Source organism: Vigna unguiculata, chromosome 3 (assembly GCF_037176805.1).
Source record: "Vigna unguiculata cultivar grain cowpea cultivar isolate G323 ecotype 2 chromosome 3, ASM3717680v1, whole genome shotgun sequence".
Classification (NCBI taxonomy): domain Eukaryota; kingdom Viridiplantae; phylum Streptophyta; class Magnoliopsida; order Fabales; family Fabaceae; genus Vigna; species Vigna unguiculata.
Genome location: NC_140794.1, coordinates 57,288,481 through 57,315,985, shown reverse-complemented (window position 1 = coordinate 57,315,985; position 27,505 = coordinate 57,288,481). Strand labels below are relative to the sequence as shown.

The window sequence follows — 27,505 nt, the reverse complement described above, 5'->3', positions numbered from 1 at the left end:
TGGTATTATGAGTAAACTTTATTATGGGTTAAATTTATTAAAACTTAAAACTAAGACAAAAAATTGTATTTTAATCAAGGGCTACTATATCTTTTTCTTTACAATTTTTAAGATAATAGAATAAGGGATACGTACTCTAATGCCCCTTTCTTAATTTTTTGTTTTCCAAACAAATAAAACATTTTTTTTTCATTTTTACATTAAAATTCAAGACTTGCATGCGTATATGATTGGTAATTTTGGATCCCTAGTCAACCTTTTTATACTTATCCTATTCAAAATTTTAATCATATGTTAGTTCAATTACTCGTATAAATCAAACTGATAAATTTTTAAACGCTCAATCTAATACGTTGGTAAATTTTAATGGTAAAAAAGAGAAATTAAGCTCACTTGATGAAATTATTAGTAAGTAGATATGTTAGGGGAAAGAAGAATATCACCTCCTCGTGTTTTTGTGGGCACTAAGTTCTTTTCTGAGTAATAATATTTTCACAACCACGATTTAATATACAACTATTTGATGATTTTAATGATATAAATATAAGTAAATAAGATAATTTTTTTTTACTATAAAAAGGTTATCTATTTGATTGTATTAGAACATTATTTTGTTTATTTGCTTATAATTATATATATATATATATATATATATATATATATATATATATATATATATATATATATATATATATATATATATATATAAACTAAAACCGTTCAAAACGCGAATTTAAATTTCTTTGAGGGATCCAAAATCACTTAAAAGTGAGTACCTCCCTTCCAACTCATTTTCTCCCTAGTATAAAAGTCATGATTTAAACTCCAACCAAATTTTAGTCTATGAGAAACTCAACCCATTATTGCTTTAACTAACCATTATGCGTATAAATTTGGAGACATAAAAAAATAATGATATTTTGATTTATTTTTAATGTATGATTTCAATTATTCTTAGATCATTATATTATATTATTAAAAAAATTAAAACAAATAATTAAAGAGTAATTGAAATAATATGTTAAAAGTAGGTCAAAAATTAACTACTGTTTAACCTGAAAACTAGAAAGTTTTTGGACATTCAGAAGACAAAAGCAAATAAAGAAACAAGACCTAGAATACACAGTGATCAAGGAGCAATGATATCATGCTGATGATTATTAAAATAGTAGTAATCCATTCATCTATCTTTGTACTATCTAGATGATTGAAAGACATAATATATTCATCCACAACAAACAAACAAACAAACACAAATACTCACTCACTCATGCATCGACAAAGCAAGAAGAGACGAGGTGTAGGAGGGTAACGTGGACTCACTCTCACTTTATTCACCTGACACAGAGTGTGTACTTGGGGTTTGGTTCCTGTACATTATGTTGGGTTGTGTTCCTCACTCACACCAATGCCATAAGTGGATATCATAAACTCCCACAGTACTATACCTTTCTCCTCCTTCTTTCACCTGTCACCCTTCACATACAAGTTTCTCAGTTTATTCCCCAAAACTTCCCTGGTCCAATAATATCCTTATCAGTTGAATGACATTACATTCATGCTCAAAACTAAAATAACATTGTTTTCATTATTTCAACATTGTATTACATAACAGATAAAGTAGTGACTTCAAATCACAAACAGGCTTGTAGAATGCTGTGATATTGATTAATCAGTACTAAAAATATGCGTGCTATCTAAGAAGATAATTGCTTTCATTTGTTTTGAAAGTTAATACAAATTAACTAGATTCAATCAAAAATCATGACTATAATTTAGAGCATGGAATGAAGGGAAAAAGAGAAGAAAAATAATGAGGGAGAATGTGGGAATATATCCCTTGCTTGTGGGAGGAGGGAGAGAGGGTCCAGTACTTTTGGGGTCCACAAGTAGAGTGCTCTTTCGGTATGTGTTCTTTTTCGAGGACCCAAATATTCTCACCTAGCTTCTGTCACTTCATTCAGACATCTCTGTAGTGCCAACTATGTTTGTGTCTGTCTTCTCTACCCATCACAGTTACTTCTCCAATCTACTCTAATCTAATCCACCACCAACGGCTACACTTTGCTTAATGCCTATCTCATTCCATACCAACCACTAACTGTGACGGTCACACTCAATATTTATCTGGTCAAGCTGACCTAAGCACCGGGGCCACATGTTATGAGGGTCCACTATTTTTTGTCACCGACGGGGACTTATCATACACTCTCTCTCTATATAAAGTACTATATCTCACCGCAACTCATTGCTCTCACCTTTTTCTTCCCAACTAACACTCACATTGTCGCACAACACAATCACACTTCTTCTTCACCTACACTTCCACTTACCAAACACCATTCTTTCGCTGTTCCATGCTCATCATAGGGCACTAAGATAGTAACAAACTTGTTCATCAGAACACAAGCTCCCATTTCTCCCCGCTACTGGATTTTTCTTGTAAATGGGTTTTTCCTCTCTCCACGTCTGCATGAACTCATCAGATCAATGGCTGCAGGTATGCATGTGTGTGTGTGTGTTGTAGTCATTAATTATACTTGGGCATTCCAACTCTAGTAGTAATGGTTATTTACTCTTAAGTCTTCATAGTTCACACCACAGTAGCGAAATACAACGGTTTGACGAGAGAGTTTTAGGCTTTTAGGTGATCAAGATTTATATTTAGAATTGTAAAATGTTAATGAAGAAGCTAGTAGCAGCATGTATAGTGTCAAGTTGCACTATGCAATTATCTGTTTAAATTAGAATGTTTTGGTGAAGGGGGAGTGGGAAACGGACAAGGGAAAGAAAAGACAGAAGAGTGAGAATTAGCAGAAGAATAAAGAGAAGGTCCCAATCCAAAATAAGACAAAATTGACAGTACGCAGCACATTTTCCTATTCGTTAATAATTGTTTCTTTATATAAAATGTCAGGGCACAATTCACGAGGAGTGCGGGGTGGATTCTTCTTCACCATCTGCCGACATGCTTCCATGCTCGAGACCGATGACAGAGAGAAGGCTAAGACCCTCACAAGAGCAAGCCCTCAAGTGCCCTAGGTGTGAATCAACACACACCAAGTTCTGCTACTACAACAACTACAGTCTCTCTCAGCCCAGGTATTTCTGCAAGACGTGTAGAAGGTACTGGACCAAAGGAGGCACTCTCAGGAACATTCCTGTTGGAGGAGGTTGCAGAAAGAACAAGAAAGTTTCAACTAAGAAACACAACGACCACCAACCAGCTATTAACGAAAACCAAACACAACCTGCAGGACCCTCTTATATTCATAATCACAAAGATCTTCAACATTCCTTCTTGGATGTGCAGTTTTCCCACCTCAATAATATACTTGGGACTAATGCTGGGGTACTGGGAAACCCTAGTTTCATGGAGAGTAAGTATAGCATGGGAATGCTAGAGAACCCTGGGCATATTGATTTCATGGAAAGTGGGTTGGACGGTATGAATATGAGTGTGGGTGGTGGTGTTGGGCTTGGTGATGTGAGTGGCTACAATGGATTGCCATTGAATTATCAAGGTCTTTCTAGTGCAGCATTTGGAGGCATGTCCCTTGATGGAGGCATTAGCAATGTTGGAAGTTATATAATGGACTCTTGCCAGAGACTTATGTTGCCCTATGATGGAGGTTATAACATCCTTAATGGTTCGGTTGATTTGAAGCCAAACCCTAAGCTGTTGTCCCTTGAATGGCAAGATCAGGGTTGTTCTGAGGCTGAAAAAGTGTCATTGGGATATCTTAATGGTTCAGGATCATGGAGCGGCTATGGATCTTCCACAACAAACCCTTTGGTGTAGAGCTAATGATTAATCATGGATCATGCAGAGATATATGATCAAAGGTGGTGATAACCTCTCTCCAGTCTTGGGAAATATGTTTAATGGGCTAATTAATCTGGTTCATATCCTATATAATTGATTATATCAAGTACTGGGAGGGTTGTTTATATGTATCTATGGTAGTGTTTCTTTCTGCCAAGTTGGTCTTTGATTGTTATTGACTTAACAAAAAGAGTGTGAACAGGGCCTTGGTGCATTAATACCTTTAGATTGTCATTGTGTGCGCAGAAGTTCTCTGATAGCTTTAGGATTTGTTGTAACATCGAGGATGATATGGTAGTCCTTTTCATGTCGAAGAAAATGTGCAGTAGTGCTATATTATATTTATTCCTATGTTTGTAGGCTTCCAATATGTGCCATTAACTACTCTTGTGCTCACACCTTGTAACGTTGGAAATTTGAGTAACATTCTCCATCGAACCTCAAATTTTCTTGGGCGGAACATCAGTTGTCCGGAGATTGAATGGCATTCATGTTTGATGAATTTGTTTTAATTTTTAAGAAATTTTAATTAGCTCACTGTATTAATTAAACATAAAAAGTATCACTATATTAATTTCAACCTATTTATTAGTTTATTTAAAACAAATGTTATAGTGTATTACATCAAAATATTTAAATAACAATCACCTTTAGACACAAAAAATAACTAGTCTCTATACTAATTAATTTAGATACTAATTTATAAAATAAAAATTATTGGTTTTTAAAATAATCATTATGTGAATAAAATATTAGTGACTAATTTAGACCCTAAATTGATTATTAACTATCAAAATTTTGACTACAGAATATTTTTTTATAATTAGAGTCCAATTATAATTAATCACTAAATTAGAGTATTATTGATCATTAAGATTTTATTCATAACAGTGACTATTTTAAAGATAATAATTTTTAGTTTATAAATTATTATCTAAATTAGTTGCTAAAACGATCAAATATTTTTTGTCTTTAAAATTGATAATTTGATTATTATTTACAAATTTTCTTATAGTTTATTATAATTATATTAAAAACATAACTGTTATAATATATATATATATATATATATATATATATATATATATATATATATATATATATATATATATATATATATATATATATATATATATATATATATATATTCAAAAGTCTTATAATTTTAATCTAGCAACAAATTCATCACTACCATAAATAAGCAACTTACTTAATTTAGCATCGCAAACAATGGCAAAAATAGTCACCGATTGATTTTAATCGCAAATTAACGACCGAATCCACAATTGATTGAATTATTAGTTACTTAAGTTCGATCAATGATCGAATAGCGGTCGAAAATGAAAGTCGCTAAATTGGCAACTACATCACAAAGTTAACAAATTACGCCTTTTCCCTAGGTAAACAAGAGATAGCCACTCAACTTGTTCGGTGACAAAATAAAATGAATGTTATGTTAATATTCAATTTTATCGGTGAAGGGAGTCCAATTACAACACTCTTTGTGTGAGTTTTGCCTAGATTGTGAATAGAGTGCATCACACCTATTTTTCTCTTATGCAATGTCTCAAAAGGTGTGGAAAATGTGTGATAGCTGGATAGGGGTGAGCTCAATGCATCACAACCAAGCTAGGATACACTTTCAACACTTTCATATGAGTAGCTTGAACACTAGGCAAAACACAATGTGGAAAGGAATGTGGCTGGCTATAGTTGGGGAAATTTGGAGACATATGAATGAGGTGATCTTTAAGCAAAAGAAAGTTGACACTGAAGAGATTTTTAGTCTTGCTCAAGTTAACACTTGGGCTTGGTTGAAACATAAAATTCATTCGGTAAAGTTTTCATATAGTGACTGGTACTTCGCTCCTATTGTTTGTTTAAAATCTCTATGATATGATGCTTTCTGTGTTTAAGTTGTCAGGTAAGCATGAAAAGGATTCACATGTCTAAAGCAATGAGCTCTTCATCAGTGATTTTGCACACTTCTTTGGTTACTCTGTAACAACCAAGAGAACATAGTCTCAGGAGCGCAATGAACCATGCATACCTGGTTTTGTATTCACTTTCTGTGTAATCTTGTAGACTGGTCGGGGAAGGTGCGATATGGGTGGCTAATCTTATGATTCCTATCCAGCTTGACGTTGGGAAGGCATAGCTCTAGCATTGAAAGTCCAGTTTAATTGTTCTGCCAGATTATTGTAGAAGCATAGTTTTGGAGATGCAGTGCATCTTTCTCTCATCTTTTTGTAAATGGGTTAGAGCACCCCTCAAGTGCTCTATTATTAATTTAATTTAATTCTTTGCCGATAAAAAAAAAAAGAGATTTGTTTTTAAAATAAAAAAATCTGTTTTTAATTAATAGCAAGTGGGGTGAAATAAATTTTCTCAACAAATTTGAATTTTAGCACAATATATATATATATATATATATATATATATATATATATATATATATATATATAATAAGTAAATAAGAAGAAGAAGTAAAATAAGAAAAGAAAAAGAAAAAAGAAAAGAAGGAAAGGAAAAACCCACTTTGTTTTTAATTATCATATCAATTCTCATGAACCAATGATTTTTATATATATTAGCATACACTCATACGTTATCGCGCATGTGTGTATGCATTTTTTAAATATGAATGATAATATGTTAATAGGTGATAATAGTGTAATGTTATTAAGTTAATATATAAAATAAATTTATATTTATTAAAAATAAAGTAAAATGAATAGAGAAATTAATTGTTGATGAATAAAAAAAAAGAAAAACAATTTTATAGAAAATAGGTAAAATAACCATTTTAAAAAAATTAATAATTGTAAAGGTTAGAATTGACATCATAAAATGTGGACACAAAAGAGAAAATCTTCTTTATATATTGTTATAGATTTCCACCCACTTTCTTTGCTATTTACACCTCCTCACAATACCCAAAAACCTATTGAAGGGGAGTTAGGATTCATTAACTCTAATGCCCCACATCAAGTAAAAAAACGAGTAAGACAACTAGTATAAGTAGAAAGACTCGTAGACCTATCTAGGGGGAGTTTGGTAAAATTAGATGTGAGTTTGAAGTTCCACATCGAATAAAAATGAGTAAGATTACTAGTATACATGTAGTGGGATCCCATAAACTTAATAAGGGAATTGTAGGGATTCAACATTAGCTAAAAATGAATAAGATGACTAATGGTTAGAGTTATGGTTATGGGTGAATAGAATTGGGGTTTATGTGTAAGAGTATAAGATTTAAGGTTTATGATATAAAAGAACAAGATTATTAGTATATAAGTAGAGGAATCTCATAAACTTCTTGAGAGGATTATAGGGATTTAACGTTGGTATGATTTTTTAGGTTTATGATTTTTTAGGGTGTATGTTTTTAGGCCTTTTGGGTTTACAGTTTAAGGTTTTTATGATTTCGGGTCAGTGTTTGTTAGGGTTGGGGTTAGGGTTTATTCGGGTTAAAATAAATTTTGAAATGCACGTCTTTGATGTGATGAATCTCCCGTAAATATAATATCCATGAAACAAAACCCCTTTGTGTGTTTATCAAACAAACAAAAGGCAAAAAAAAATTATGAAATCCTCACTATCTAAATATTATAATGGGTTAAATATGTTTTTAGTTCCCGAACTTTGATTCAAAATTGAAATTCATTCATGTCTGAAACTTCGATACATTTTAGTCCTTAAACTTTAGAAATAAATTAATATAGTTCTTTTAATCCAATTATGTTAACTTTTTTGACGTGTCGAATGCTTTTCATATTAGTATTGAAGTTTTTTACACTATTTGACACATTCTTAGTTCAATATCTACTGAGAAATATGTTTGACACTTCAAAAAAAGTTAATGTAATTGAATTAAAAGGACAATATTTATTCATTTTTAAAGTTAGGATCAAAATATATTGAAGTTTCGGACAAAAACGAATTTCAATTTCGAATCAAAGTTCAGAGACTAAAAACATATTTAACCCTATTATAATTTATAACATTCGGAATAGATATCAAACAAAAAGTAAAGCAAGTAATGATTTTTACCAAGTTTCGTAATTTTTATCTTCTGTCAGTTTTCACTTGATCTTACCCTTCTAATCTACAGCATATAGATTGAACAAATCGGGTACAGGATTTACCAAATTTTAATCGAACCAGTTGCTCCAATTTTCCAATCTGAGTTGGACTGCAGCATACTAAAATTTTGCCTCTTCTTTAGCATAATGAAATTCAAATTGTATAGAACTAAAATAAAAAGGAAATAGCTTAAAAGTAAAGCAATCCTTTCTTCAAAAGCACTCTAAGGGCCTGTTCGCTTGGGACTATGGCGCTTGGGACTATGGTACTGTTGAAATCAATTAGGAAGCGCGGATTCATAAAAATAATGTGTTCCATTGTATGGATTTAAACTGATTACCGAGTGCGGGTTTGAGGGATGTATCGTTTTCTTCATCCACCCTCTGATAAGCATATTAAAGAGTAAGGAGCGTTTATTCCCGATTTTGCCCTCGTTGTCATTGTTGCGTGGAGTTTGTGAATGCACCGGTGTTGTCAGTGTTGCAGGGACAGCAGGTGTTGGGGTGGTGAGCGAGGCTCTCGCGGTGGTGGTGAGGTGTTGTGGTGTTGGGGTTGGCACCGGTGGCATCGATGTTGTGTTAGTGAGGAGTCATGGCACCAGCGGTGCCTTGTTTTTACAAGGGGCGACACCGGTTACGACACCGGTGTCGTTGATTTTTTTTTTCTTTTTTTTTTTTTACGTTTTTCTTAACTTCTTTTGACTTTTTTTTTAAATTTTTTTAACTTTTTTTTACATTCATAAAAATTTAATTTTTTTTATTTTAAAATTTTATATAATTTTAATTTTTTTTTAATTCTTATTAATTAATGATAATTATTTTTATAACATCAAATTACAAATCATTCTCTTTTTTTACACAAGGGTATTATGGTAACTTAATAAATATATTTATTTTAACATATAATTTTATTTAATACATCAATCAAATCTTTCACTAACTTTCATCAAAATTATCTCCAAATCTACTCACTTTACCCTCTAAATCCACTCAAAAAAACAGAAATATCTATCCACCTAAATCTACACAAATCCATTTTCACACTCTCCCCCATATCCATCTACACAAAGGAACACACCCTAAATCATTTTTTACATGAAAGGTTTCCAGTCTTGTTTACCCATTGAACCAAAATAAAGAGAAGAATAATTTCTGGTTATAAAAACACATTCAAAGGCAGACCTTAATCATTTAAATTCCTGGGATGAAAGGTTTCAAGTCTTGTTTTCCCATTGAACCAAAATAAAGATAGCAATGATTGTTGGTTATAAAAAAAAAGCACATTCCTTACAAAAGGATTATAGTATGATTCACTATTTTACAAAATCAAAGTTTCAAAGAAAATGTTCCCGTAACCTTAAGCGCGTTTTACGTTGAACAGCTGAGTGTTATGGCAAACAATTCTGCTCCCAGAAGATTATTCGAGATCCCCTCCAAGGATGGATGCTATCGACACATTGGACTAGGAGCTCGTATGCTATAGAAGCTTTCAGTTAGCTGGCTCGTATTTACAGATACAGTCGTATATGTTCCCTTTAATCAGCTTTTCAGCAAATCTCTGATTTTTCACCATTGCAAGCTACCAAAAATAAAAGAAAAAGGGAGGGAAAGAGATGTGTCAAAGCAGCCCCTTAGACGTAAATCCATTCTATTAACACAATAAGGGACAGTGATAGGCTTCGTTAAAAATATAAAGTAATTAAATGGTGCAGTTTCACATTCATATTGACGTACAATAGTTGGAAATTCACGACTCTAATACAGAAGTTATGAATGCCATAGCAATGAAAGAAGAAACCATTAAAATGTCATAAATCTGAAGATATGAATGTGCAATATAAACAATGATGATTGGATTAAGTACTGTTCAGAGGCGGATGCGCAAAAAGAAAGAACTAAAAAATGTGAGTATGAGAAGACTGACAGTATATGCATATTCACAGATATGGCAGCGTGACAAAGACTTTGCATTTAATGAATCCTAATTAGTTCAGGAATTCACGCAACAACCAGAGCAGATGAGTTTTTCAACATAGGACAATGGTCATGTACAAGAGAACAAAAAATCACAGAGAAGCATTAACTCTGTAACTATACCCTGAAAAATGCCAAATTGAAATTCAACTGACTGACAATAAGTATAAACTACATGACCTTACCTTCAAAGCATCACACTTAAACCGCGCATTGAGATTGGTATGAAGAGCTCTACCCATCCCTTCCAAAATTACCTGTTCAAGAGAGATAGTTCAATTATAATATGCATCATGATATTATTAAATCCGTAGTAATGTTATTAGATAAACAGAATTGTTCTCCCCACCAAATCGGCATCTTTTGCAGCAGCTGCCAGCTCAGAGCTGACCTGTCTAAAGTCTATACAAGGGCTACCACATCCGTTCTCAACAACCATCAAGGGAACGGAAGACGAATTTCCTCTAGGACTGTCCAAGGTAGTACTCATTGCATCAACAAGCAAGCCACCAGATTCAGCAGCTCGCCTAAGAATGTCACAGTGCTGTAAGATAAAAAATTAGTTCACTGTTTAAACCAATTCATGATCATCACGGATACTGCGGTTGAGGTGAAGTAAAGAAATTGACAAAGAAAATTAGGTCAATGATATCAGAATCTACCCATTAACACTTAATAAGATACCACAGCAAATATTATCTTTTACCAATGATGCTGAACGAGAAACACTTAAGTTGACACTGAGAAAATGTTCTATAACCATTGTTGTTTAAATCACGTAAATGCTGACCTACTTGATCATTTAACTTGTAATAGAAAATCTACAGGACTAGAAAAAAAAACAAAAATTGCATTTTATAAATTTATGCAGCTGTTTTAGATTTTAGAATACAAAAATTAAACGGAAGATCACGAAGTGAAGAAGGAAAAAACTAGTCAACTAAAATATGGCAGCGCTACAAAGGCAGATGTTTACATAAAATGCTCGTTAGCCGGAAACTGTGGTTTACATAACTTCATTGCATGCCAAATTTGTGTTCATAGAGATTTATATCCTAGGAATTTAGTGAGCATGAAATTTTACCTGGAAAAAATAATAAAAAAAAAATGGTAACTAATTAATGGTAAAGACATTCATATAAATCTTACAAGGGAATTCTCCAACGTCACAAATATTACAGAGACCAACAGGTTGAAGTTCATGAAAATACACAAACCTTGGCAGCCTCGGCAACAATGTCCGGAAGCTCCATTGCAGTCACATCATTCAAAGCAGGAAGGGAATTTGCAACCAGGACCACCTGCACTCACCCATTATATATTCGAACTACACACTCATAGGCATAGGATAGGACCAATTATATGAATATTGATTTGATTCACAATTGCATTACCCGTTTACTTTTCTACCTACAGAACAAACGTAATTATTTCACATCTATACTAAATCAAGACACCATTATTAAATTCATGGTTCACGAGTAGTTCAAATTCAGATGAGTTCATTTCCTGCGTGAAAATTCATTCCATTATACAAATGCAAATTTTCTCCAATTAAAAGCTCACTTCAGTTCCACGACGGAGGAGTTCTCGTGCCAGGGGAAGCATCCCAAGAACAATATCAGCACCTGAATTATCCACAAAAAGTAAAGCTCTTTTATGTGGGGGTGGTTTCTTGTCCCCAGTTCCTAACATTCTCTCCTTAAAGACATCAAAGTCATCCACCTAGATGGAAAACAATTAGCTTAATATTCAACAATCAATCATGATAATAAATTAAGAAATCAAATACCCTCATCATGAATATGTTGAACAAAACCTACTCGCCAGGGTCTCTGCATTTTGTTGCGACTCATTCTGTAAATTTCAATAATAGTTCCTTTATTATAGAGATCCACACATGCACGAGATCCCCAATCAAAAATGTTTGCAGCAAGAACACCTTCAATTAGAGTAAGTAGTCTTGTTTCCTGAAACAAATAAGACTTTCAACCAACATGATTTACGAGAAACAAGGGTGACTTACGAACATTGATTCAGGTACATTGTCACGTCCACTCACTTGAAAATGAATGTTAGTTGCATATATCATCCACTACACTAAAAAGAACAAACATTGACTCCTACTACCAATTTTTATTCCTAGGATTGTATTATTAGTAAGGCATACCTCATCCAGACTATCAAGCTCCATCAACAAATCAGGTAAGACTGCAATTGATGCCTCATTTTCCCTATGATAGATATAAAAATAACAAATTTAAGTGATCAAGAATAAGGACGTTAAGAGGATAATGTAGGTCTAATGATGACATTAACAATGTTAACATTGATAGTAGGGAAGTCCTCTTTTTTTATATTAGATTTGTGAGTTGTAAGCCTAAAGCTTCTATCTTTTACAATGCAGCAATGTGCGATTAGATATATAAATCAAAAGACACTTTAGTTTTTATCTTGAATTAAATCCTTTGCAAATCCATCCGTATAAACTATAAACAAAAGAAAAAATCAAGGTTTTCATGTCAACTCTAGTCAAGATGGATCCAATCAGGGTTTTGGTAATGAAACACAATACATCTAACTTTTTTTGCGAAAACTAAAATAAGCCAAATTCTAAACAAGTTCCAATAAGGAAAATACTTTCAATTAAGAAAGTAAGGATATGCAACGAAAGCATGATAGATGTATTGTGAGTTGTAAGCCTAAAGCTTCTATCTTTTACAATGCAGCAATGTGCGATTAGATATATAAATCAAAAGACACTTTGGTTTTTATCTTGAATTAAATCCTTTGCAAATCCATCCGTATAAACTATAAACAAAAGAAAAAATCAAGGTTTTCATGTCGACTCTAGTCAAGATGGATCCAATCAGGGTTTTGGTAATGAAACACAATACATCTAACTTTTTTTTGCAAAAACTAAAATAAGCCAAATTCTAAACAAGTTCCAATAAGGAAAATACTTTCAATTAAGAAAGTAAGGATATGCAACGAAAGCATGATAGTGAGATCCCCAGGATCAACCCAAAAGAGCATATTTTGATTTCCAAATGTTTTTATGATGTTTAGAATATTCACATTTTTAAATCGGGATGCCCCGGATGATATTCGGTTCGGGTTTCCTTTACTTGAATTTCTAACTTTAAATAAGTTTTACATTGTGATAATTGTTTTGTTGAACATTTTATATTCTGATTTGTTTCGGTCAGTTTAAATTTCAAGTAAATCCAAGATATTTTAGGGATTTCAAATTGTTATAAGCCTACACTTGCATTCTCATATATGAATTTGAATGATTATTTTCCTTCATCTTTAATCTCTGGTAGGTTAGATATTTTTATTTTACAACCTAGTGATTTGTAAGCTCTAATAATTACAAAGCTAACAGACAAATTTCATGCAAAAGAGCAAAAGGGTCTCAATGAGAACTGGTAAAATGATTGAAAGAACCTATAGAGCGAAATATAATGGCAGATGTTTTCCACAATCATCCAGCAACAAAGGGAAAATTGAAGGTTCTTCTACATATAAAAAGGAAACTTTTTTTTATCTGTTTTCATTGCCAAAAATCTAAGCATAGGGAAGAAGAATGCTTGTACAAAGATAAACCTTTTCTCACTGTAACTTTTGCAAAAAAACTTGGTCACGGTGAAAAAGTATTGCAACTTGAAAAAACAACCTGAGTAATAGCCCATATGACAGGAAAGATTGATTGAACAAAATAACAATGATGAGTATTTATTTGTGGCATCAAAAGAATACAGTTCGCATGGATTGAATATTTGGCTTATTTGACGTAACTGCACCCATCACATGACAAATGTTTATTTTATTTTTTCCTCCATTGACAGGTCAATTCAACCAACAGTCAAGTTGGGAAATGGCAAATTTGTGCAAGCCAAAGGAAAAAGAACAACTTTTATATCAACCAAGAATTGTATGATAACTGTCACAAATGTTCTCTAGATTCCAAAACTGGACAAAAATTTCCTTAGTGTTGCACAATTGTTAGAAGTGAATTTATGTGCATTGGGATATAATTGAAGATCATGACTCAATGGACAAAATTGATGAAAGATAGTGTCACATAAACTTGACATCATTAAAGTTCATGCAAGATGAATTTGAGATGACATATCTTGGCGGATGGTCTTTAAAGACAGGAGCTAAATTAAATTGATAATAGTTTAAGTCAAAATATTTATTGGCAACTTGCTAATAAAACATTTATGATCTGGGGTTTGAGAGTTCAAACTCGGAATTTCCATGGCAAAGTTCAAGGAGGAATGTACAATTATGGGAGTTTCCTTTACTTGAATTTTTTAATTTTAAATAAGTTTTAGATAGTGATTTTGGTAGTGTGGAAGATTATTTGTTTCAGATAGTTAGTTTAAATTTCAAGTAAATATGACGGTAGGTTAGATATCTTATGATTTCAAATTGGTTACACATAAGTATTCTCATTTATTAATTTCACTGAGTATTTCCTTCATTTTAAATCTCAGTATTCTTCTCTGCAAGTTACACTGTTTCTATATTTTTATCATACAAAATATTTCCAACATAATATTGAGTCCTAGCAGTACCAAAATCCAAGTTCACAATTTGACCTCTGAAAGAGATTTTGATTTTTGGGTGGATTTGTCAAGAGACCTCTCCCAAAGAACGAGTAAGAAACAGAAAAAAAAAAAAGTAGCACACCATAATTATACTGAAGAAGTTAAAATTCAACACCATCTGCTTATATAACCATTTGGTAACAGTGGAACATGCTTTCTACATAAAATTCAGTGAGCCAGAATAATGCTAATGCATTGCATCATGTCACACAATTAGCTGACAGACACTTAAATCTAGAATCCAAGTAAAGATCTCATCCATATGGCTCAACGAAGATAAATGAGAAAAATAAGTAAAACCCTTTCCATAACACACTTCCCAACAAACCATTATGGGATGAAATATATGTAATTACACTAAATGAAGCAAGATCCACTCCTTATTTTATAGAAACTACTTGCATTGCGTCAAATAATAAAAACATGTTGGAAAAGCACATGCCAGAGAGTGTATTTATAGCATTTTTCAAATATAATTACCTCTGCTTTATACTTATATAAGCATCAAAAAAATGGAATTCCCTCAGGCACTCTTCCCTCATTTCCAGTAGTCTGGCCAGGCCTAACTTGCCGTATGCAGCAGGTTCCTCCATTAACCTATTCAGTTGTTGTGTAGAGTTAATCAGGTAAAAGTGTATTGCCAACCAAAATTAATAGTTTTAAATACTTAGTGATCTCAATGTGTGTGTTATGTTGACAAACATGGTACAAAAATGCATCCACATGTAACTGAAATTTAAAGTTTTTATTCCAGATATGTCATAATCTACAAGAATAAGAGGGTCAGAGACTAGTAAACTTATCAGGCCTGGAAAAGTGACAGAAAAATAAGTTATTCATAAAGAGAGAGTAATGGAGCATAGATGGAAACAATCATATAGCTGATCGCATGAAGACTATAAAACATACTAATCTGACGATGCTTAGAATGCCATAGAGGTAGTATAAAATGAAAGTCAAAACTTAATTTATCATCATCGGAAAAAAAAAAGTAAATGATAACCATCAAGAACCAAATAGCATGTTATGCATTAAAAATATCATTTCCTTAACTTATCATTTTATACTCAACCAGGTCTTTTTGTTCACAGGCTTTTATTAGAGAAGTGTTGGTGGAGAGTTAAGATAGGGAAAGACCAACAGTAGAGTCAGGGAGTTCGGCAACCAAAGTTGCTTTTAATATACTTTTTTCTTGATGAGTTTCTGAAAAACCATCAATTACACTGGTGGAAAACCTGACTCACTAAAATCCTTTTAAGTTAAAACTAATCAAATTGATTCCGCAACAAGGATCAAATAAATGTTTTTTACAAGAAATTAAAACTAATGCCATTTATCAACCATAAAATAATTAAATAGTAATAATAGGAAGGAAGCCACGAAAACAGTAACGTGATGTCAATATTACCTAGTCAGGTGGGCAGAAAATGCACGAGCAAAAGCATCACCCCTTCTTTTGGCATCATCAGTCCCACCTTCACTTGCGACGGCCTAACATATTTTAGTAAGGGTATCAGATGTATGGATTGAGTATAATCAAATTGAATTATATTGGATGCGTTAAAAATAAACCATCATCCATAATCCATTAAAAAGTTAAGTTCATCCGTGACTTGTCTGATAAAAAACTATCCAACCCATTCATTAACCACTTCTATAGATGGAAATCCAATCAATCCATTTAAATTATATTATATCATATTCCTTCAAAAAAAATATTTTATAAAATAAAGTTCAATATTTATTCACAATTTTGTATCAAACATTGCGGAAGATTTGTTCCTTATTCCTTCAAAAAAATATATATATTATAAAATAAAGGTCAATATTTATTCACAATTTTGTATCAAACATTGTGGAAGATCCGTTCCTTGGAGACTTACGCTCAACCAATGAACTTTGGACTACTTGACTCAATGAATTACAAAAGTATGTTGACTGTCCATCTAATAACAAATAGTGATCCAGTCCAACTAATCCATTGGTTTTTGTTCTATATTTGGAGGATTGGTTAGATTACAGATTGGATGGTTAGTGGATTAATAGATTGAATTGTACTTACATTATATATTGAATATTGAATATTTTTCAACTCTTCAAGATGTTAAATGTGTTTACTTTTTTATTCAATACTTTCTTTATAAAAATGTTATGAGGATTAGTGGAAGGATATAGTAATCATTCAACCAAATAGGTTAGGTGTTTCTATCCAACCACCAACAAGCACAACACACTACACAAGACTGGTACCAGAGCAACTACATTAATCACTCCATACGATTTCCTAGAACATTGTGAAGGCCAAAGCTCGAGTGATGACATTTAACACCAATAAAATCATAATTACTAAACAGAATTTATGTTCATAATCCACAACAAGCTTTCTCTCGTAGTTTTTAAGTGTTACACTCATTCTCAGATTAATAGTCATATCAGACATCGTATATGCCCAGCTATTAGATATATGTAAACTTCCTTGGCATTTTTGGCAAATGCTCCTGTCGCTAAATAGACAAAAAGAAGACCAAAGGAAGCACCAATAAGAAGAGTAAATTACACAGTTTTCAATCTTGTGAATAGGAGAGAAGGAGGTCAAAAAGAACTTTGAAGGGAGTGGTCAAGAGAGATCTCAGCGCAAGTAATGTTCCTAAAACTTTGGCTTTTGACGAAGCCAAATGGCATCATATGATCCATGCAACCAACCTTATCTAGTGAGATAAGGTTTTGCTGTTGTTTGTTGTTAGTCTTGACATTCAATAAGCTTTGAGCATTATATATATGTTAATGATGCGATCTTTGGATGAGTAAAGAGGGGAAGATTCTTTGGCACTTGTCAGTTAATAATAACAACAATAACATATATATATATATATATATATATATATATATATATATATATATATGTGTGTGTGTGTGTGTGCGTGTGTGTGAGAGAGAGAGATAAGGTTTTGCTGTTGTTTGTTGTTAGTCTTGTCATCCAATAACCTTTGAGCATTATATATGTTAATAAAGAGGTTTCGGATGAGTAAAGAAGGAAAAATTCTTTGGCACTTGTCAGTTAATAATAACAACAATAATATATGTGTGTGTGTGTGTATGTGTGTGGTTTATGGGTCACGCTAACAAGCCCTAAGGGCATTGACTAAATGCCTTAACTTCACATTATCAAGTGCTTCTAATTATTTGGAAAACAGATATTGAGTATTTTTGTAGTTTCATCTTTTTTATATAACAAATGTCCTTTTTTCAATGACAATTTATTATTATTATTTTTTTTCCAGTGCCTTAAGGATACTAGCATTTGTCATAATTTATTTCGTACCCAAACTACTTAGAGAGGAAAGCAAAGTCTAGTTACATTTTATATATATATATATATATATACACACACACACACACACACACGTGTGTGTGTGTGTGTATAGCGGACAAACCTCACTTCATGAACTATAGCTTTTGGGGAGAATTAAGCCCAAGTTCAAATTTTACGACTTATATTGATCCCTTTTTTATGGGGCAGAAGGATATTTTTTTCTTCTTTGCTATGCTAATTACGAAGGTAAGATTTGTCAGGCTTCTTATAGAAAGGTTTCAAGGTTAGACATGAAAAGAGACTAGAGGAATGTAAAAATACAAGTAATTGGAGATCTTGAAACTAGGACTTGACTTGTGAAAAAGATTAGATGTTCAAGTTTGACTTATTTATTAATAAGCTTAAGTGAAAACATAGAGTTGCCTTGTTAAAAAAAGTAAAATATAGCTTTTGTTTATTCAGCCAATGTATAACTTAATTGTTTTTGCCTTTTACTTTAACATTATCATTTTTTGTTTAATTTTAACTAAAAAAAGCTAAACGATAAATTAAAAGTTGTTTTTAATAAAAATTATTAGTAGAAGAATATATAAATCTGTTTTCGTAAAAAAATATATAAATGTTTAAAACTTGAGTCCGGTTATTTTAAATAATCAAGTCCAATCTCAAGCTTAGGCTTTTTATTTAACTAAACAAACAAGTAATTCACGAGCCGGACCCAATTAGTTCGCAAATAGATAAGGTTCGTTTCACCCTTAGGTGAGACTAAGCTTTGCTTGGTAAAAATTTGCCTTGATGTTTATGTTCATGGGTTTGTTTAAAGAGGAAGCCCTGCCTCATGCTCTGCTTTGTACTTTTCTTTCTTTATTCTCTTGTAAATTTATATGATATATTGACATGTGTAAAAACTATTATTACTCATTTAGTATCAGTACAATTACAGGGATACGTTTTAACTTTTTCATATGCAGAACATACAGTTATACGGATAGATTTCCTCATCAGGTGCAAGGATATTCTGTCTACTGCCATTGCAACATATGAAAAGACAAAAGATGATAGAAGTCTAGTTGTTTTAAGACAGAACTATTACCTTGGCCACAAGATCAGGCAAGTTCTCCGATAAAATTTTGAACCAATACCTACACAGATGCAAATTTTGCATTAGCCACAGAAGCCAAGCACTTGAGACAATTGAAGCTTTGATTTGCAATTAAACTAAAAAAATTACAATACTGTGCTCACTCTAGTTCACTGTGATCTGAGAGATCAATGGTATTAGGTTCATATCTGTGGAGATATAAGTCACGTTAAGAAATAAACCAATACAATACTGATAACAGAAAGCCAATGTGTTGAGTATGATACATACATTTTCGGGTCTGCTAATAATGGAAACACCTCTAAAGTGGGTACTAGATGAAGGACACCAACATTTAGAGCGCTAGCATCAGACCGCAGAATACTTCCTTTCGACAAAGGAACTTCAAAACCCCCAAGTCCAGTGGTGCCAGGACGAGTCATTGGCACAGGGGCAGTGATCTCAGTTCCCTTCTGCAGAAACTTCTCCATCCAAGAAATCTGCACTTCAATTTCTAAAATTATAAAATTTCCTGATAGATTGCGCTGCTTCCACAAATAAGAAAAATAACAAAAACAATGCCTCTGGATGGCATATCAGTTTCTAGGACCTCTAAATTCAGTCAAAATCATGCAATCAAGCTGGCAATGGCAAGTATTCAAAGTTTCTTACCACCTATAGCTTTATTAATTCATTCATTCAAGAGCTTCAAAATGAATCGTGGCACAGGAAACTGATAAACTTCCAAAATAGAAGACAAAGGAAAAGACACAATAATACACACACCTCATAAATGTCAAGAACCAAAAATTTTAGGGATTTATAAGAACAATAATCAAATTTAAAATATAAGCAAAAGCAAAAAAGTATTTTTCACAAACTCAAATCATCATAAATATTTACTAACTGCCAAGGATGTTACAGTTAACAAATTTTTCACTCCTTTCTTTTTCACATTATAATGGCTATCTCTATATTTAAAAAGATTTTAGTGTCTTTAGTGGGTAGACAAATATTCCAATTCCATTGAATATGATTCCTTCCCATGGATTGTCATCCAAATTTGTAGATTCTACATTTTCTGAAAAGACAAATTATTCAGAGAATCTCACTAGTGGACTTACTTTATTAATTTCATTATTGCTTTAATAGAAACTTGAGTCCGAACACAATATATTGGGACATTCTTGATAGTAACAAGATTGATAGCAAAAAAAATAATCCTTCCTATTAATCTAGCATCAAATTTACACCATAACTAAAAGTTAGAACACATTTAATTGGATCATTTTCTCAAACAGGTGATCAGCAAACATTAAGGTTTTCCGATTCCTCTCCCTTGCCTTCTCATTCAAATCCCTAAGTGGGGGACCATGAATATTGCCTCCCGTATATGGAGCACCCATTGGGAATCTTTCAACTAATTGATGCACCATGAGATCATCTAAACCATGCTTTTCGTAGCTCATAAATGCACCTAATGCTCCCAGAAATCCTTCATGTCGCAAAAACATTGCTTGTGCAGCCCCATTAGACCTGAATGACAAATATATAGATCTTGACAAAGTATAACAATTAAATCAAGAGCAAACATATAAAAGATTTTGCTACGTTAAGTCATTATAAAATTTATGTACCAGAAATGAATTGCAAAAGAAATAGCATCCATGGTATAGGCATGACCCCTTATAAAAAATCCTCCAAAAAATATTCTCTTCAACCCAAATCGCAATGCATTTAAGTACGCTATCTGCACAAAAGTGACAAAAAGAACACAATTGGTGAGTTAAGAGATGGAAGAACAAATATATCCTGAAGCATGATCTAGAACTAGTGTCATGCATCATCCTCGTTATTAGATACGTGAGTGTCCCTACTCATGTCTTTTCTCATAGTAGGTGATCAAAAGAACATTTTTTAAAAAAATATTTCTAATAAAAAGAACATATTTCAAAATCAGCATGCTGCCATTTACCAAATTAAAGATCTGCGGTTTCTGAAAAAACTAATGAATTTTTTTAACATAAAATGACTAGTTATTTCACAACAAAATATAAATGTTTTAAGTACTTCTATGGAGAAACTCTGTAAAAGATACATGTTTTCATTATTTAAATTGATTGTTAACAATATTCAATTAAGAACACACAGAATTGCATATTGTCTGTGCATCTAATATTTCCGAAAAGTACTCAAGTGTAGAAATAACAAACTTACAAACATGAATAAGCTGAATGAAACAGTAAAAACATGAGCTCAAATGTATCACAAATTGCATGCACTTTTCCAGCTTGATTTATTGCTGTAAAAAAGATAAAATTCATTACAACTGTAAGCTCACTTGGGCAATATTGTATGATATCATTCGCAGAAGAGAGAGTGATATATCTTCAGGTCTGTAATCTTCGAGCCCCTTTTTTTCTGAGGTAGCCTTGCCAAAACTTGAAGCAATGGTAGAAGCTGATAAGCCGATCTAGGGTAATTTAATAACAGTAGTAAATACAGAGTTGTGATTGATAAAAAAAGAATATTAAATGACTCATATCAATACAATCCAGAAGTTAAGTAAATTTAGACCACTTTTTCTTTTACATCGGATAAATATCATGTGGCAATGATCAATTGTAAAATTTACCTTAGCATAGTCCATGCCACCATAAATGTCCCCAACAAGCATGTCAGTATTTCTATTATCTCCTTTCTGACTCAGCTCAAGTAATTCATCAAAGCTGGAAGTCATTTTAAGAAACCCTTCTGTAATAGTTCAAATATAGAAGTCGATAAAGAGTAAAAAACTGGAGAATCATCAGAAAAATGACCTCTCACACTTTGTTAACAGCCTGCCCAAGCCCCAATAAGTACCACCACCAACATTAGTCCCACTGATCCTCTCAAATTTTCCATCCCCATCAACCTGTGTTTAGTCGGATTAAGATAATGGATTACCACCAGTTCGTCATAAAAAACACACCAATGAAATCAGAAAGATAAATAAAATGAGGAACTAAACAAATATACCTTGATCATGCTAACACCAGATCCAATATTAACTAGAAGATATGGAAACAAATCATTAGGGTCAATTTGAACAAACTCTTTCTGCCCCTCCATGTGCGTAAAAGCTTCATGGCGAATCGCCTACTAAGAAGTGATACAGCATTTAATTAGTAATCATCAATTATGGCATAGTCATATGCTCCAAAGCATATATGACTTTATTTTAAGAGAGAAGAGAAAAAATAGATCTCAAATACAGAAAATAGAGTTGTCAGCCAGCTATAGCTATATAAATTAAGTGAAAAGTTCAACTCTAGTCTTATTTTCCTTCAACTAATTCACTAATAAAATAATGAATCAATGAGTGTGAATAAAATTTAGATAAGGTTTTCCCACTCTGGTGGAAGTGATAGCATGCCAATCTTGGCAATTGATCGGCTCTCTCTACCTTCTTAGACAAGGGGAAGTACTATAAACTGTCTAAAGAAAGAAATGTAAAAGGATAACCTTTTTTCTTCGATTATTTATCAGAATAAATAACGAGTACCTAATTGCAGTGGTCTTATCCTTTTTATAACTATCATGCAAGGAAAGGAAATTATGCATATAGACTTGACCTGCAAATACATTTCAACTCACAAGATGGTCTTGTCACTATCAAGATCATTCTTAAACAAATACAAGAGAAACTGATAATTTCAAGAGTTGGATCCACCTTCAGCAAGAAATTTGCCCCTGCCACAAGACAGCTCATTTCATCTTCTTTGTCAAGAATAAGTCCAAGTCTTTCTTTGAAGAGGTCGGCAAATTTGTGTGCTCCACCACCAGTAGCCTTTGTCACAAGATGAATCCATTAATGGAGTAGTTCAATTGCATTAACACCAAACAAGCACTAAGGAACTACACAATTACAACAACAGCCCTTTTAAAATCAAGTGCTATAAGCAATACCGGAAACAAAAGGAAACATCTTTGATGTTCATTATTATACAAAAGGGAGGATGGAGGAGGCTGGTTATCATTTTCACAATAACTACTTTCAAATGTGATAAGCAAAACATAGATTATAGCCGTTGTGCATGCAAGCACAAGCCAAATGAAACAACTTGTGTTTTGGAGATTTACTATATCCCTCCAGCACAAGAAAAAATAGCCGAGCTTCTGAAAATGTAAAAATAGTCAGAGAATCGAAGTTACCTTAATTATGGCATTTAATTCAGTTGAGCCATCAGAGTAACGAGATTCCCCTCCTGTAAACCAGAAAAATTCGATAATCTTTAATTCATTCAGTTCTGAAAGTAATTGAACTAACAAATAAGACACAACAAAGTTACAAGATTTAGCAATCAAATGAGGTAGAGAAGACATAGATAAAACATAAAAGAAGTAAATTGAATAAGATAGTAATACCACCGAAGTGAAGCTTTTTTGAATAAATGAAGTCTAAGCACTCGCTAATCTTCCGAGTCTCAAACTTCACAAAATGAAGCCTTCCACCAAGAATAGGATAGCTTCTCCTGTTACTGGGAAATCCCAAACGATTCTTAACATTTCTCATCCTTTTATCATTGGTCGATTGATCTTGGTGTCTTGAAAAGTACACCAACTTTATAAGAGATCCTGCCCATAGAATTTCAATAATCATAAGTTCCAGCCATACTTCAAATACTGACAACCTTTCTCTCTGAAATTAACAAGAAATCTAGGACTAGGAGTGCACGTCATTGGGGGAGAAACTACCATTGCTACCGTTCAATCATTTTTTCATCATTTGTTTCCCCTCGGAAAAGGATGATATAACATACAAAGAAAGATTGCAAAGAGCTGATTACTTTCAATGTTTTTTAAGATATCATAGGTATCCTCCACAGCGGAGACAATCATCTTTGAACTGGATACAATCATTACAGGTGGCAAAGCTCTCGCTCCAAAACTTTATAATTCAAACTTGAAGGCACTCCGAGGAAACTTTTGAGTTGAGAGAGAGAGTTGAGCATAAATTATAATTGTTTTACATAATTTACAAAACTGGGTATAAAACATAGAAAGCATTGGACAAATAAAAGAAAGACCAAAGCCACCACTATCATCATGCTTCCACCACCATCTATCACTTCACATCAAATATAACTAAAACGAAATTAGGAACAAGTTCTAAATAAGGAACGGAAACACGAAAAATGAATCTAAACTAATTATACCTCCAATGTCAAGAGCGAGGTACGATATATCATGAGACTGATTGGGTAACAAAATAGATGGATACTTCTCTTCCTCGTTTCCTTGAATTTCTGCTTTGCTGAGATCCAACAATTGAGGCCGTGAACTCGACCCGTGCATTGAACTGTTACCTGTGTGCGCCATCTCTTTCTCGCACACTCTCTCAGAGTCTCAAAGTTTGAACGACAACTTCAATGTTTTTTCTGCTCATGAAACGCACGGGACTGTCACTAACAGATGACCCATTCCACTTGACCACGTAATGAAGTCAACCCCACCAAACCACTACATCCTTAACCTACCAACCCGCTACCTTAATCAAGCCACGTGTGGACGCTACACTGGATCAACAAACGTAATTTTCACCCCCACCATGATAAAATCTTAAGTCTTATTGCTTCAAATCCAATTAATTATTTTATGTCTTGTGGGAGTTGGATTCTTTTTCACCACAGCATGAGTAGGAGTTGGATTTGGGAAAGAAAAAGGACTAAAAGAAAACTGTCATTTTTAATATATGTTAATTCAAGATTTGGATTCTACAAGAAAATACAAATTGAAGTAATTAATAATATTATGTGAAAGTTATACTTAATAAAAGTTCTAAAAAACAAATGTATTATAATAAGAGTTTAAATTGACAAATAAAACATAAATTTCTATAAATAAATTTAGATATACTTATTTTATCAACTTATTTAAATAAAATCATTTACACAAGTAAACAAATTATGCAACTTTTAAAGAATAAATAAAAGCTATTAAAAAATGAAAATAAAATTATTTAAAAACTATAAAATCATGATTACATAATAATGTATTTTATATACAAATAAATAAATTTTATCTTATTATGTTATTTTGTATTTGTCAACTAATTTATTGAAACTTTGTAATGTAATAAACTATTTTATCTATTTACAACTTATATAGTAAGTGCAAATTTATTGTCTAGTTTTGCAATTAATTTTTTTAGATAAACTCTTTGTAGGGAGTGAGATTAAAAAATATGGGTGACAAAATTCATCTTATTTGTAGAAAAAATTGGGGTAGGTTGAAATGTTAAATTCACTAGCCCATATAGGTCCGTTAGTTTGTTTAACAAATCACATAAATTTAGTGACATAAAGTAGTAGTGGTGGTGTGGTAAAAAGTTACCAAACTCTTCTATGCTATTCTCCTTTTTTTTAACCCATTTTGTATGTATAATTATTGTAATTATTTTAGTTTTCGAATATGGAATATATTTTTAAGCATTTTTAGGTTAACAAATTTGTACATGTCTTGTAAGATAACATGTTATTATTTATTGTCTTAAGTTAATTAAACTGATTATATTTATTTCAAAGAGAAATGAGAATTAATTATGAAAAAAAGTTATTTTGTTCACTACAAATGCAAGTCAACCCGTGGGCTAGCAAGTTAGGCAGTAGGACGAAATAAACTTTGAAATAAACTCATTTTCAAACTCAAGATGGGTCAGTTTGGCTTGTACTTTGCAGGTCGAAACGCAAGATAGACAAAAATGGGTTGGGTTGGTCTGTTTTGTCATCCCTTATAAAAATGAAAGGAAAAAAAATAAAGAATAAAACAATATAGTTTGAGTTAAAAGAAACTAAATACATATAATTTTTTTTATCACAAATATAACTAATATGATTAAAAAATAATAAAATAAATATCATATAATAATTTATTGATATGTTTTTAATTTTATTTTATAGAGTAAGTTGCATTATTCTATGACCTTAAAAATCCATCTTGCTTTTATTTTGTGTCGGTTACTCCTATGTATGGTCTTGATCCTCTTATGATTTTTCCCTAATCCTTTATTCTTGACACTCGTAATTGGATTCTCGATTTTCGATTCTCGACATTTGTCATTAAACTTTTGATTATTGATTCACCTGGATATAGGCCAAAAAAGTTCATAAGTCAATAAGGAACCAAATTGGAAAGTTAAAATATTACTAGACTATATTAAAAACTAACCTTTTATCCCTCAATGTCCCTCTATTTATATGGATGAATGGCAAGCTTTCCATTCTTGATGGATTTGTAAAGGTTGAATCATGCATTAACCTTTTGTTATATTGTTTACTTACCATTAATTGTCATCATAATTAATGTCCCCATTGATGCTAGGCCAAATTTAGACCTGACCGTAGTTACATAGTCTTTAAGAGTTAGCCACTAAACATGGCTGACTCATCTAGCAAAATATGTTTTATTCGGATTTTAAGGTATTGACAATGTAATCAATATGTCCTTGATAGTTAGGGTATGGTTTTGAAAAAAAATAAAAGCTTGGTGATCGTATATTCCAACTGAATAAAAATTAAATCAACCTTTTAATTAATTATATATCCTCAATTTAATTTTAGTAGGAAGTTATTTATTTATAATATTATAAGTAACATTTAAATTAATTTGTTAACAACATCTCATAAAATTACATGAATTTTAAAAAAATTATTGTTAACATAATCTTATATTTTTTTCATGAATCTAACTTATTTTGTCAATATTATTTTACAAAAATAAAATAAAAAATCATTAACTAATATTATTTTAGAAAAATAAAACAAATTTAAATACTAATATTTTTGATAATTAATACATAATCAAAGTTTTGTTACCTAATATCAGTTAGTGATTAATTTAATGTTTGTTATGAATTAATGATTGTCCATTGATTTGATACATTTACCTATCAATAATAAGATACAAATGAGTTGCTCCTTATTCTCTATTCTCTATTGTTTCTTCTCTTCTCTATTATTTGTCGTCATTTTCTATGTTATTCGCTTTATTTCATAACACGTTATCAGCACGATGCTTCAACCAATTGAGGACTAGTGGAAGCTTTTTCTCTATAACGACAGTGCTCTGCGTGTCTCAATCCAGGCTCTTTCTAATCCTTTCTCTAATTGTAATTTTAACTTATATTCTTCCTCTTGCGATAAGAATTGTTTAACTTTATCAATTTCCATCTCCGTCTTATTATTTATTTTTATTATGACGATAATTATTATTAATATTATTATTTTGATGATGATTATTATTATTAATATTATTATTTTATGTGTTAGTTCTAAACACGCGAAACGTTGCAAAATTTGGATTTGTGACCCTTGATATTGCAAGGAAGAATTCCTTATATTGGATTTTAAATTTTGAAATACATTTAGATGCAATGGATAATTGGATACCATTAAATCAAGAAATAAAGCATCTAAGCAACTAATTTGCTCATGCGACACAAATATTGTGAAAAAGGATTCACAAATATTATGAATTTATTTCATGCCTATGTATGGCTGGCTGGACAAAGCAATAAAGCTTTTGATGAAAAATCATGAGATCCGTCTAATCTGTTCCATTCCCAGA

General features: G+C 32.1%; 2 protein-coding genes across 3 annotated transcripts; one reads left to right on the top strand and one right to left on the bottom strand.

The window, feature by feature from the left end:
- Positions 1-2,244: 2,244 nt before the first annotated feature.
- On the top strand, positions 2,245-4,328 carry HCA2 (Dof-type zinc finger DNA-binding family protein). The gene is made up of 2 exons (XM_028062037.2): positions 2,245-2,500; positions 2,918-4,328. Exons 1-2 carry the CDS (start codon positions 2,447-2,449, stop codon positions 3,800-3,802), a joined length of 939 nt encoding a protein of 312 aa, XP_027917838.1. The 5' UTR covers positions 2,245-2,446; the 3' UTR covers positions 3,803-4,328.
- A 4,788-nt stretch (positions 4,329-9,116) lies between these two features.
- LOC114177701 (pantothenate kinase 2-like) lies at positions 9,117-24,469 on the bottom strand. 2 transcript variants are annotated; one of them, XM_028063177.2, is made up of 22 exons: positions 24,097-24,452; positions 23,306-23,515; positions 23,093-23,145; positions 22,611-22,727; positions 21,917-22,036; positions 21,718-21,812; positions 21,534-21,627; positions 21,240-21,371; positions 20,536-20,648; positions 20,242-20,434; positions 19,190-19,398; positions 19,063-19,107; positions 18,911-18,959; positions 15,913-15,995; positions 14,985-15,101; positions 12,056-12,119; positions 11,709-11,855; positions 11,452-11,610; positions 11,103-11,186; positions 10,235-10,429; positions 10,071-10,142; positions 9,117-9,490 (listed from the first exon to the last, which is right to left on the bottom strand). In XM_028063177.2, the coding sequence occupies exons 1-22, from the start codon at positions 24,257-24,259 to the stop codon at positions 9,401-9,403; spliced, it is 2,604 nt and encodes an 867-aa protein (XP_027918978.1). In that variant the 5' UTR covers positions 24,260-24,452; the 3' UTR covers positions 9,117-9,400. The 2 variants fall into 2 exon arrangements, 1 of the variants encoding a protein (XP_027918978.1); XR_014993763.1 differs by lacking the exons at positions 9,117-9,490; positions 10,071-10,142 and adding an exon at positions 10,862-10,969 and having other exon boundaries at positions 10,290-10,429; positions 24,097-24,469.
- Between the last annotated feature and the right edge of the window lie 3,036 nt (positions 24,470-27,505).